The 13,812-nt window shown below is 42.9% G+C and overlaps 2 protein-coding genes across 4 annotated transcripts; one reads left to right on the forward strand and one right to left on the reverse strand.

The window, feature by feature from the left end:
* Positions 1 to 663: 663 nt before the first annotated feature.
* Positions 664 to 5,403, forward strand: LOC307255711 (E3 ubiquitin/ISG15 ligase TRIM25-like; the record flags this gene model as incomplete). 2 transcript variants are annotated; one of them, XM_080034461.1, is made up of 8 exons in its annotated part: positions 664 to 740; positions 887 to 1,173; positions 1,288 to 1,608; positions 2,932 to 3,024; positions 3,121 to 3,205; positions 3,286 to 3,375; positions 3,521 to 3,577; positions 4,805 to 5,403. In XM_080034461.1, exons 2-8 carry the CDS (start codon positions 916 to 918, stop codon positions 5,401 to 5,403), a joined length of 1,503 nt encoding a protein of 500 aa, XP_079890587.1. In that variant the 5' UTR covers positions 664 to 740; positions 887 to 915. The 2 variants fall into 2 exon arrangements, with proteins under 2 accessions (XP_079890587.1, XP_079890588.1); XM_080034462.1 differs by having other exon boundaries at positions 716 to 1,173; positions 1,291 to 1,608.
* A 32-nt stretch (positions 5,404 to 5,435) lies between these two features.
* Positions 5,436 to 10,980, reverse strand: tox4a (TOX high mobility group box family member 4 a). Of its 2 annotated transcripts, none has more exons than XM_080034457.1 (9): positions 10,500 to 10,980; positions 10,360 to 10,425; positions 9,939 to 10,238; positions 9,455 to 9,775; positions 8,810 to 9,142; positions 8,587 to 8,667; positions 7,799 to 8,497; positions 6,773 to 6,915; positions 5,436 to 6,679 (listed from the first exon to the last, which is right to left on the reverse strand). In XM_080034457.1, the coding sequence occupies exons 1-9, from the start codon at positions 10,602 to 10,604 to the stop codon at positions 6,622 to 6,624; spliced, it is 2,106 nt and encodes a 701-aa protein (XP_079890583.1). In that variant the 5' UTR covers positions 10,605 to 10,980; the 3' UTR covers positions 5,436 to 6,621. The 2 variants fall into 2 exon arrangements, with proteins under 2 accessions (XP_079890583.1, XP_079890584.1); XM_080034458.1 differs by having other exon boundaries at positions 5,439 to 6,679; positions 9,530 to 9,775.
* Between the last annotated feature and the right edge of the window lie 2,832 nt (positions 10,981 to 13,812).

The raw sequence follows: 13,812 nt of genomic DNA on the forward strand, positions 1-13,812 counted from the left end.
TGTAATGCTCTTTGATTGTTCTCATTTGTATTTTATTTGGAGACCCCTGTTGCCTGTTTGGATGTTTTTAATGGTAGCCTATTCGGCTTTTATTTTTATATGCTTAATTATTTGTTTGTAAAACAAATTTAACCTTTATTTTTTGTAGCATTTAGTTATATTTATTAAAAAGGTTCTAAACTTAATAAAATGTATTATTAATATTATTATGAATGGAAGAGAAAGGTAGACGTATTGCTTGTGCACACCCACACTGTGTTAACATAGCTGATTAGTGACCCACAGGTGGAACCAATAACAGTGATAATTGTTCTGCTTCATTCTGTCAGTTGAACGCACAGCTATTATACATGTTAATAATTTCCCCTGCTTTTGACTTTGACCTCAACATAATTCTTAAACTAGTTGCAACTAAGGTCAGAATCAGGGTGCCCATAAAACGTTTTTGTGTGTGTTTTCTATTTCTACACTCGGTGTGAATGTCAACAAAGTAGCTATTTTAAAAGGGTTTGTCTTATTTTGTTATAACTAAAAATGATTATTTGAATATATGTCCTGTTATGTCTTTCTAAACCCTTATCTCATATTCCAGAAGTCGAGTGACTCAATCCTCCTCCTCCTCCTCTTATGCCCCGCCCTACCAGGAAGTACAAATATAAACTCAGCCTTGCTTTCACTTTGAGCAATGTGTTTACGGGCTACAGAACACAAGCAGCACTGAGGGGGCTTTAACTTTAAAGGTATGACTCATTGTACTGCATAGCTCCCATGCTCATGGGTTATTTATCACTAAGGAAATGGGAATGGTTTCTCAAATGCAGCCGCTGAGTGCTGTTCAAACTGAGTCTGCAGTTAACTCCGTCCTGTCTGCTCTTTTCATGTGCAGCAGCACTCTGTGAAGAAGAGAGATCAAGAATGGAAGGTTCGGAGAAAACCAAGTTTGAGGAGATGCTGACGTGCCCAGTGTGTCGGGACATCTTTAAGGATCCTCGGCAGCTGCCCTGTGGCCACAGCATGTGTATGGGCTGTATGGAAAACATGATGGATCACTCCTCAGACATTCCCTTCCGGTGCCCAGACTGTAGGGGATATTTTGGACCCGTCATTGGGGTTAATAAGAGCTACGCACTGGCCTGCATCGCAGAGGACTTCAGGGTGAACAGGAAGATTAAGGTATTTGATTGATTCACTTTTTAATTGTGAAACTCTTTAAGATGTAGAGAATAAACAAGTAGTCGTGGAATGTTACCAACACACCTTTTCAATATCTGATTTTTTTTCTGGAAGCAGGACGAGCAAACAAAAAGCGTGTTCTGCGACTTCTGCCCTGAGAAAGAAACTCTGGCCACTAAAACATGCCTGAAGTGTGAGGTGTCGCTGTGCAAAGAGCACCTTAAGGAGCACCTGGAGCTGCCAGTGTTCACGGGACACCCTTTGGTCAGTCCTCTGGGTGACCTCCTGGAGAGGAGATGTCCCCAGCATGATGACGAGGTGCTGAGGTATTACTGCAACACGTCTAGACGCTACATCTGCAACATGTGCGCCCTGGAGAGCAAGCAGCACAACGTAGCCACTGAGGCCTCCACTGTCATGAGGAGGCAGCTGACTGTGAGTTCTTCAGAAACACACGTTTAAACTACGTTAGAGAGGAAAATCATGGCATCATTTAGTCAGTAGGAAGACTTCAGGTTGGATTTAACAGAATGAGGCTGTGATGGCATTATCATGGCATCATTTAGTCAGTAGGAAGACTTCAGGTTGGATTTAACAGAATGAGGCTGTGATGGCAATTGTTTCTTGTAAATAGAGTGGGAAATTCCTGTTGCTGATGCAGTATATTTTCTTGGGCCTTTACTCAGAAAGCCGCGTTGGTAGTTAGTTGATGGAAGAAGACACAGTTGAATGCAGATGAGGAGGTCTCAGGAAACTTCTCTTTATTAAACAACAAAACTCATCCTGCAGTCAAAACGAAGCCAATAAGAATTTAAAGTGTTTGTAGCCAAATCTATGAAGAAGTTCCTTTGCTATAGAGACCCGACTTTTTCCAGAATTGTGGCCGGTTTTAACCGCCACTCTAAGTGAGCTGATTGGTTCTTTAGGACAGTACGCCCTGCTCCTCCTAACACCTAATTGGTGTACCCTAACTAGCTCCACCCTAATAAGTCAGGGGACATCTGGGTTGCCCTCTGGCCCCCAGAGGACATCCTGAGTCTAGTCATCACCTAGAGTCGATATGTCACGTTGGCCAAGAAGTCTGATTCAGCAACTTTTAAGACAATGCTGCTGATGATGATGATGATCAGGGTCAATAAACTACTGTTAACTCTTAGCCCGACTGTCTTTGATTAACTCACAAGACAGTCACCTTTGTGTGAAATTTGAATGATCTACAGGTCAGCCTTGAGGGTTTCCTCACTCAGGCAGCTGACATCCCTGACTTTGCCCCCTGCCTGATGAGGCATTGTCGCTGTCCTACTCTGTAGCAGTAGACCTTAATATAAAATGTATAATAACATAATACACTACAGTAATCTTAGAATGTGTCATAACAAAATACACTACACTGACTGTTGAATCGGAAAGATAAACCTACGCTCCCCTTTCCATCTTATACATTCCCCTGTCCTCGTAAAACCCTATAGATCAGTCATTAAAAATCCATGCTGCTTAAAAATAAAAAGTATGAGTTAACTTTTGGAAAAGGTTTTTAAAATGATACACAAAACATCTATGTTATTGTAATTTGATTTAACGGTGAAGTCTTGGTTTCAATATTTTAATCAGTGAAAAAAATCTTATTGCTTTAATGAAGTTCTAGATAAAGCTGACACAGAATGAATATATGATACTTTAAGTGTTAAAAGCTACTTGGGGGGGGGGAAAATAAAATGTTTATGGGTTAAACATATACTATATGTGTGCATTCAACAGGAGTACATGGATCATGGCTTCCAGATGCTTAAAGATCAAATAACAGAGTCAAATAAGATGGTAAAAAAACTGCAAAAGGACATCCTACGTGAAGTAAGCTCTGTTTACTACATTCCCAATATTTGTGTATTTTATTGATCGTTTTGTTTCAAACACTCAGATCTAAATTATGTACGTTCCTCCTAACAGAAACAGAAAGTGAACCCTGGCGACTCGCCCCTGAACAGTGTCACAGTGGTGCTGCTCTGTCTGTGGTTCATTGTTCTTTATTATGGTGAGAGAGATCGCCAGTTCCCGTTTATTCTCGTCTGTGTGAACATGCACTCACTGATGTCTATCTTTGTTTCCGACCAGCTTACAACTACTCTGTGGAAAACCATGCGCTAACAGAAGCACTGGAAAAGCAGCGAAACCGTGAGCATCACATTTATTCCACCATAGCAGGTAAGAATGCAGGCCTCAGATCCCCCATGCTGCCTGCTTACATGACAACGTTCAGCAACATGGGATTTATTGATAACATAGTCTTTGTCCACTGTGTCAGCACCTTTCAAAATCCAGATCATTTTTTTTTTAAATCCCTACATAGAACTCATGGTTAATCATCCAATCAGGAGCCACAGACATCAAGGAACGGAAGATCAAGGTACACAATGATCTGTTGAGAGTTAAAAAGGAAATGTAATTGTTTCAAATAACTAAATCTGCCCTGTTTAGTGTTTACTGACGATGTAGAAAATCATATTTTTGTCTGCAGAATTGCAATCAAGACAGACAACAGATAATTTTTATGTTTGCATGCACGTTAATATTGTTTTGATCATATATGGGAGGTGCTGTTGGAACACAGAGACCTGTTGTTTTTTTCATATCACTACTCATGATTTCCATTTTATCCAGGTTTTTGATCATCTGTACCAAATCAGCTGCCTTACTAGCCGAGGGAGAAATTGTGTTTGGTTTTGTGCTGCCTTAAATCTGCTGCATTTACCAGACTGAATTACGCTCCGTCTAATCTTCAGTAATGGAAGATGGGAGCAACAATAAAATGATTATTTGCATCACTTTTGTTAGAGCTTCACTTTTATTTTCTGCATCATTACATTGTTTATAATTATTTTTATTTTGCTTTAATGATTATCAGAAAAGAAGCATGGCAAAGTAGAACTAGTAGAAGTTTACATTTACATTGCCACAGTATCCCAGTTTGTAATGGCAATACTCCAGCTTTTGGCGATACTTCCCGGTTTTTGAAACCAGAATATGTAGTTTACATGCACAAATGCATAACTGGGATACTAGTACAAAGTTATAACAGGTATTCTAGTGTTCAAGAAGAGGAGATATAAAGTCTCAAAAATACTAAAATGCACAGAAAACATTGGATATGAAAGACAGTTACACTGTAGGCTACCGTAAAGCTGAATATTATGATTTCAAATTGATACCAAGTAACTTTTGCCAAAAAAAAACAAACAAGTGACAGCTACCTAAAGATGAATGCTTAAAAAAAATTAAACGGTTTAGGAAGTAAAATTGGAATGATAGTCATTAGTCAGCAAACTGACTATTAACATTAGCCACCATAAGCTACTGCTCATACCAAATCAAGTTGCAATAGAAAAAAAACCCAAAGTGAATTCAAATGAGGCCATTGCTTACTTTTAATTGGTAAAAGAAAGATGTTGCGACTCCTTCAAAGATACACTTAACGTATGTACTTTGAAAGAGTAGTGTCTGTTGCATTGAGAGTCGGATGTAATCAACTAAAAGTTAAAGGAATAAACCAAAGGTAAAACGACACACATGGGCATCTCGGGGAAGGGCAAACAAAATTGTTTATGTACACCCAAATGGTCTGTCTGTCTCTCAGGACTTCTCATGTTGGATCTGGACACAGCCAGTCCCTTCCTTGAAATCTCCGCTGACCACCAAACAGCAGAAAGAGTGAAAACCAAGGTGAGCTATGCAAACAGTATAAGCCGCTTCGATGAAGCCCCGCAGGTCCTCTCCGCCCGGTGCTTCTCCAACGGAACACACGGCTGGGAGGTGGAGGCTCAGGGCTACTGGGACATCGCCGTGTCCTACAGGAGCATCAAACGCAAGAGCAAGCACAGCAGCGCCTTCGGAAACAATCCAGACTCCTGGAGCCTCACACACAACGGCAAAGGCAAGCTGTGTGCCTATCATGACGGAGCAAAAACCATTCTCGCTGGAACCTTGCAGAGCAGCCGGATAGCGGTGATGGTGGATTTTGAGAAAGGCAACATCACATTCGGTGCTGTGGAGAACACGATCACGCTGCTGCATGAGTTCAAGGCTAAACTGAGGAAGCCAGTGTGCCTGGGTTTGGGGCTTTACCGAGTGGATCCACTCAGTAGAGCCACTATCGTCAAAAGCTTCATGAATGATCCTACAAACAATATTAAGCCAGCACTCGATCCAAATCTTACCAATGACACTTTGTACTAAAAGTGGAGCGGTCTGACAGTTAAGACCCGATCATTTAAAGCCAAAATGGAAGTTTAACTCAGGAATATATTTATATATTGCAATGTTTGTACAGTATATGTGATTAATTGTGATCTTTTAAGTATAAATGCTTTCGGATTGTGTTTTATATTTAAACAGAAAATGACATACAGCTATTTTAAGCCTTAAGGTTCTATTACATATTTGTCAATGCTTACAGCCTTTTAACAGATGCAAATCAGTCTTATTAGTTGCTCAAACAAACAAAAAAGGAAGAATCTCTTTAACCTTGAGCTTACAAAGACAGGTCACTGTTGTAATGTAATTCAAACAAAGATCCCAATGAAAGTATTATAATGAAAAGTGTATTAAACTGAGTGTAAGCCTGTTTAAGTTATAGTCCTTAAGAGACAGAAAAAAGAACAATCACTGTCTTGAGTATTGTTGCTCATTTATTAGGAAAACATTAAAGTCTAGCTTATTTTAACAACTGACAATGATCTGGACAGAATGTTTTACAAAAAAATGAAGGCAATATTAAACCTACAAGGCCATTATCATCAGTACAAAAACAATATATGCAGTGACAGAAACTTTTCAACTCTATGGCGTATTTCAGCTAAGGAAAGAAGAAAGAATTTGAATCTTTGTTTTTCTTGCTTATGGCAAGAGAACACGAGGCATGAAAAACCAGAACAAGTCAGAGCATGAATTTCAAATCAGAAAAAAAGATCACTGTACAATCATGTCTCAAACTGCTATAAAATGGTTGAGATGTTGATCCTCCGTCAGACATTTTGAGAAACAGACTTTTCCAACAATTTACAGTTAACAAGTATAAACTGACCTGTACGAGCTTGAGTAAAAAATATAGGAACACCATTAAATACTTCATCGTGCTGATCTTTTCTCTAGCTGCCTTGAAGTCACTTGATGTCCGACTAAAATCTGTATACATAATCAAACATGGCGCCATATAAGAATAGTCTGTGTACCAAAAATGCCAACATGGAATCACTGTCCTAATTTAGTGCCATTTAGCAATAATACTCGTTTATATTCCTGAACAGCAACTGTCAAAGCTACAGTACATGTACGAAACATTGAGAGAACTATTAAACAGCGGTGAAACATATTTTCAACGTTTCTGTTCCGCAGCGGTTCTGCATCCGTCTTTCAACTACTAAAAAGTATTCTTCTAGTGACAGCAGCTGCACTCTATTTCACTGTTCCCATGGCCTGATTCCGGAATGAGCACCATGCGCTGAATATGTCTCTGAAAAAAAGAAAATATTAAAGTTTAGACAGGTTCTCTAATATCTGCTGGAAACAACATTAAAACAAGTGCTTGTTGCAAAGCGCTACACACCTGCAGTGATCGGCCACACATTCGTTGCTGCAGTATTCTTTGTCCCAGTCGGGGTTCTCTACTGCCGGGTTGTTGCAGCCTGTCCTCACACACACACTCCTCCTAGTTGAGCCATTACTGGACCCATTCACCTCCATCACATCCTGTAAAAGGGGAGAGAAGATTTAGAGCAGCCTCATCTGGTATTTCCTGTACACTGATCTAGGATTTTCACAGTAGCTGATAATATATGTTATTTACTACACAAAGCCATCTGGACACAGTCAAAACAAAAGTGAGTCTTAAAATAAAAATAAATATTCACCCTGTTGGACGTTTTTGTGTTATTGTTTTCCAACTTTTAAACACAGTGGATATAAACGTGATTTTTTTTGTTGCGCTGCAGCATTGTATGTATATATGTCTATGGAATGGGGACACATCTGGAAAGAGCAATTTCCCCCCCAATGGTCTGTGAAACTGCTCTAGTGGTGTCAATTTGCATGGGCTGTTGATAGAACAGCAACTTTCAGTGCCCCAGATGTCATGACTCATGAGAGAGTTTTCCATCTGTGACTTCCTCATTGACACTTTAAAAACAGGTGAAACACAGAGACAAGTGTTTTTGGTAAATTTTGAGTCTTAAAACAAATGATTAGTTTGCCCTTCTCAAAGTTAGAATCTTTTTCTATGACAACTTGATGCTATGAGGATAAATAAAAATATGAATAAACAAGTTTGAAGAAATTTAATATCCAAACTTGGTTCTAATGCCTCGTTTCCAATGGGCAGTACAGTTTGGTTTGGTACGGAATGGTAACCCTAGATCTGGCCTGTGTTTTCACTGCCGACAGTCCCCTTATTTGGAGTATAGGCTGGATGGGGATTCCCCGAAGTGGAAGCGCAAATAATCTCAAACTGTAAGGTCCCGAACCAAACGGTAGCGCTCAGTGGGAAAAAAGAAGTAACCGTCAAAACTCAAAGTAAACTGAGAATTTTCAGATAAACAAGGTCCCAGACACAGACAAACAAAAGCAGAGCATTTACCTCATCTGAAGGCAGCACTTCTGTAACCTCATCGTCATCCGTATTCCCTGATGTGTCAGAGTTCACCACTTGCACTGACACCATGGGTGCAGATTGAGCAGATGACACCGCCACTGTCTTAGGGACAATAATCGGCAGGGCCTCTTTGCCCTGCAAGGAGGCAGGGACTATTTTGATCTGGAGTGGAGGTGGAGATGTAGCTGTCATGGACAAAGGGAGACCTTGCGTGGCGCTTCCTTCGCGGGGCTTGGCTTGTAATGGCGGTGGTGCTGGTGCCATTTGCTGGAGCCGCGGCGGAGGCGGCGCGTTCTGCATCTGCTGCAGCGGAGGCGGCTGACGAGAGGCCCCCGACACCACCATGGTAGGCTGCAAGGTACGGACGCCTCCAGGCAACATGGTGACCACCTGGCCCCCAGCCTGCAGCAAGTGTTTGGGGATGATGATCTTGGTGATGGTCTGGGCCGGAGGTACCACAGCTGCTGGGGCCAAGGGTTTATTTGCCCCCGTGCGGGAGCGTGTGGCTCTCTCTGGGACGTCCAGGATGATGTTGGAGGCGCAAATGTTGGTGATGGTGTTCTCTTCCAGGCTGGTGTTGGCCAGGCGCATGGCCTGGAGAGCAGCCGGGGAAAGGGCTGCGGGTGAAGGGTTGACCACTGGTCTAGGTGGTGAAGGGGTAATGTCCATCTCCTCAATGGCAGGCTGTGGTGAAGACATATTAAAATACTTATATACGTGTACAAATCCCACAGAGCAATAAACTATTTTTCCATCAGAACACAAGATGTTACCTGTGAGAGCTGGTTGGCTTTATACGCTGCCAGTGCTTTCAAATACTCCTTTTTGGCTGCTTCTGTCTTTCTCTTATACACCTAGTGGAGACAAAACAAGTAGCACTGGTGTAAATAAATGTTATTTGTCTTAACATTATCAGAAACAAGCCTTTTTACGCCCCAAAGACTGACACAGCATATACATATACTCTAGAGTCTACAGAAGCATGTGTTCTCCTACCTGTTTCTGTTCCTCGGCTAGGCTGTCCCACATGGAGGCCACAATCTTTGACACCTCTCCAAAAGAGGCGTTGGGGTTCTGGCCCTTAATGGCTGCCTGGGTGTCTCTGAAGAACAGGGCGTATGCTGAAACGGGCTTCTGTGGTTCATTTGGGTCTTTCTTCTTCCTCCCCCTCTTGGCGGTCACCATGCCGCTCATCGCAGACAGCGAGGTCGGCTTGCCCCCACCTCTCCTGGCCACAGCCAGAGACAGAGAGGAGGCAGCAGCTGGATGAGAGGACATGTGGGACAGGGTAGTCGACAGAGTCAGGGGTGAGTCTATCAGCACACTCCTCTGAGTAGGGGAGAGAGGAAGAGAGGGGAGACCACATGTTAGCCTGCTGGATTTGAAAGCATAGTGTGGGATCTAAAATACATTCATACAAGACCGAAATAATGCTCCCGAGCAAACACTGACTATGTTTACACGCACAGCATATTCTGGTTAAGGTTCATATTCCAGTTAAGACAATATTTCAAATGAAGTTTTTAAAAGCGCAGCAGCTACGGATGTATTTTGAATAAAACAGTGACGTACACTAGTAGTAGAAGCATAGAAGAAATAGCTGTTTACATGACAATGTCTTATTCTGAATATGATCTTAACCTGGTAAATATCAGAATATTGCTGTTGATGTCGATGTAGTCCCTGATGTAGGCCCCTGCAGGGGGAGCCCCTCACCTTGAAGTCATCCATGTCCTCATCCTGCAGGGAGCCGGTGGGCGATGGCGTTGCTGACAGTGGCTGCTCAGGTGTCCCTGAAAGATGCCTAATGTTTTCACCCCCAAGACCCATTGCCAGCTCTGACTGGTTAATAGTGGTAAGGTGACTGCTCCCCAAAAGACCATGGCTGATGTCACCAAGTTGGACATCGATGGTCATGGGAGACGCATTGCTGAAATGTGAACCGGTGGAACTCCCCAGCTCCTGCAGAGGGGTAAGAAGAACACTAAAAGTCAAACAACTCAGAACTGCATTCATGAACCAAAGGATATTCAAACACAACAGAAAACAGTATTCTTCTGTGTGTGTGTGTGTGTGTGTGTGTGTGGGGGGGGGGGGGGGTATGCAGGCAGAGCATAGCACTCACCAATGCTGAAGAGCTCAGCAGGGCTCCCCCTCCACCCTGGCCCATGGCTGCAAGGTTCAGTTGCTCCAGGCCTTGAGACCCAGAGTTCACATAGGTGGAAGCAAAGGAAGGGTCGTTGGCTGCAACCACCAGGTTGCTAACAAGACTACGGGGGCCTGAATGTCCCCCGGTGCCGCCCGACCCATCGGTCAACTCATAGTGGGACACCGCATCACTGATGCTCAGAGTCGGGTCTGGATCAAGGGAGATTGGGGGGATCTCAAAAACCTCGTCGCCGAGACTGGGAGTATGAAATGTCTGCTGTATGTGGAGAACGACACCAAATACTGGGTCAGACCTTAATAAACGTTGACACATTTGTACATATTAACATCAGAAAGGCTCACAACACTGTAACACCATGTTGTCAGAATTAACTCACCTCAGCTGACAGGAAAGGATGGCCCCCTCCACTGATAGTCAGGTAACTGTTGTCGCCTCCTGCGAACTGAAACAGTCGGTTAGCTTTAAACTTAGACAAAGCTGATCTTTCTGATTATTTACTGTGTCACGTTTGAATACCTTATTCTCTTCCGAGTATCCGCCATAAGCCTGGCTGTCCATAAACTCCTGATCAACATTTTGAGTACAACCATCGGACAGGTCGGAGTAAAAATTTAGATCCATTTTGAAATGATCTATTCCAAACAAACTAACGCGCACGTTATATACCTTCTTGGAAAGGTGAATTTCTTCCCATGTAGGTCAACTATCCCAACATTAACTAAAGCTGCTAGCGGCTAGCTAGCTAGGTAACTGAGCCACTAGCTAGCTAGCAAGCTAACTGCTGTAGGTTAGCATAATGTTATGGTCGAGGACATGACGCTAGGCTTCCGAAGCCAAACGAAAAAGTGGGACAATGGGGTGCTTTGAGCCTATTAGCAGCCCAATACCACAATGTTGCCAAAATATTGCGTGTGAGCTCCCCGAGGTGAAAAGCTTACAAAAGGCCCAGCACAAACCCATTCATATGCCACCGGAGTGATGCTAACAGCACAGCAGCTCCCAGCACCAGCAGGAGGCACTAACCGATGCTGGATTCAGAGGTTGTCGGAAAACATATAATTATCGCTTGAAAGACAAGCAAGGTGACTTCCTGAATCAGCGAAGGGACGAACGAAAAAATGGCATTAACAAATATTTTTGTCTAATTAACATTTAGTTTAGCTAATTGAAACAACCAGTTAAATAGCATAGGCGCTAGTTTCCATTTGTCGTTTGTCCAAAATAAATGTACGAGCAAACAAAGAGCCCTGAACGCAACAGCAGAAGTTGCCATTTCAAGCACCAAACCAATCGTTTCCACTGTCCTCGCTCTTTTTAAAGATGGGCATGAGAACCCAGGCTTTATTAGGGCCCGAGCACAGACATGTGCGAAAGCCCTATTGTAATCGGTACGATTTTTATTCTTATTAGGGGGCCAAGCCCGAGCAGGCTGGGACCGCTGTATGCAAAGCAACGCGGTTCCCAAGCCCTGCGGGGCAGGGAACCCTATTGTTTTTGTAAGGATTATTATTATTATTTGTAGTCACCTAAAACTGTGTCCACAGCCCAAACCGTAAAGGGTGCAGACATGCCAATTGCATGACTAGATCCAGGTCCGGGCCGTGTACGCATACAAAAAAATTCAGACATGCCGGCCACTAGGTGGCGCTATAACAAAGGAAAACGCGTTTGGGGTCATAACTCCCACACCGAACGTCCCACAGTCTAAAACTTTATATCCACATATGCACTGGAGTCAGCTGCATCATTTGGCATAGGCCACGCCCATTTGCGATATTATAGATTTTTCGCAAAATCGCGAAAACTGAAAAACATATTTTTCGCTACTCCTCCCACAATTTTTGGACAATCGACACCAAAGTTTGCACAGAACATCTACCGACCCACACGGTAAAAACTTGTGTAAAAGAATTTTGATCCGACCATGGATAACGAAACGGTAGCGTTTTAAATATTTGTTGATTAGCTACGTTTTACGAAAAAATTCATAAATCCAAAATCATAAGTCGGATCAAGTCCAAATTTTAGACATATGTTGGGGCTACCCTTAATTGCGTTCAATAAAAAAATTGGACATTTTTGCCATAAGGGGGCGCCATAAATTAGGAAATTTCATATCTCCTAATTGGCCAGAGAAAATTTCTTAAAACTCACGGGAAAGCATCAAGGGGCATACACGAGTCTATATAAAAAATATGGCCAACAAATATTAATGTGTAAGGGACTTTTTAATAAAATTAGATATTTTTTTTTTCCATCAAAGAAAAAAGGCGGGATGCTAATCTCAGCTAGCATGTCCATTGACATTACATTGTGCAATTAGCTCCGGCCGCCATTTTTTCAAGGCTGACAATCTGCTTTTGCTCATAACTCGCCAACCAAACATCGCACATTAAAAAACTTGACATCCACTTGTTCTGTGAATTGAGCTGCATCGTTCCACCGTGGCTTTTTTTGCAAAATCATCCATAAACAATGATACCTATACAACTCCCACACCGAACATCCCACGGTCAAAAACTTTACATCCACATATTCCGTGAAGTGAGCGGCCGGCGCAGCGGTTGACGACGAGTTGCGTCGGAGGCTTGGCCCCCGGTCAAAACTGCTTGCAGTTCTAGTTCTTATTATTATTATTCTTTTTCCGACTCTTTTTTGGCACTTTTCACCCCCTTCCCGTCATGCATTAGTTGAAAAAGTTTGCGGACCCATCAGACCTGCAAAAAATTTTAATGTATCAGTGGTTCAGGATTTGATCTCTAAAATTGCGCCCCCTATGGCCAAAAACAGTTTTTCAGCAAATGCATGCTCAAAAATTGGGCTAGATGCCTGAAATTACAGGACAACATGTAATGGCCCAAGGCGCACATAAATGCAATTTATATGTCATTAGCCAAAATCAACAGGAAGTCGGCCATGTTGGATTTAGTGCCTAAAACCGCCACTTTACATCTTTTCGCATTTCGACGAACTAGTCCTAGAGTTTTGACGCCAGGGACGTCAAACCACTTCTCAAATACAAAAGACCCTTGCCCGATAAGGAATTGCGAAAAGATCAGGAAGTTAGCCCGGAACCAGGGATCTTTTTGGGGTCAAAGTGTCGCGTAAATACGCACCTCATGAAACTTCAATTCATCATAGCTCAGGCTGTGTTATACCTAGCTGCACCAAATTAATAACCCAAATGTATCTTTGCAGGCCCCACAAAAAAGCCTCTTGAAGCCCCGCCCCAAAATCAACAGGAAGTCTTTAAATGTGAAATATGTGAATAGGGGCGGGGCTTAATAACACGTTGGCCATAACTCCTTAACCATAGGTCCTATCATCATCAAACTTGCTGGGTATGCGCAGAAGTCATGTGGTAGCATGTCCCTCTAAGCTTATCGCGATGAACCCATAGGGGGCGCCACAGGGGCGGGGCTTAATAACACGTTGGCCATAACTCCTTAACCATAGGTCCAATCATCATCAAACTTGCTGGGTATGTGCAGAAGTCATGTGGTAGCATGTATCTCGAAGCTTATCGCGATTAACCCATAGGGGGCGCCACAGGGGCGGGGCTATCCACAAATTGGCCATAACTCCTTAATCGTAGGTCCTATCATCATCAAACTTGCTGGGTATGTGCAGAAGTCATGTGGTAGCATGTCCCTCGAAGCTTATCGCGACCAACCCATAGGGGGCGCCGCCTATCCACAAATTGGCCATAACTCCTTAACCGTAGGTCCTATCATCATCAAACTTGCTGGGTATGTGCAGAAGTCATGTGGTAGCATGTCCCTAGAAGCTTATCGCGACCAACCCATAGGGGGCGCCGCCTATCCACAAA

Source organism: Ammodytes marinus (assembly GCF_949987685.1).
Source record: "Ammodytes marinus genome assembly, chromosome: 9".
Taxonomy (NCBI): Eukaryota; Metazoa; Chordata; class Actinopteri; order Uranoscopiformes; family Ammodytidae; genus Ammodytes; species Ammodytes marinus.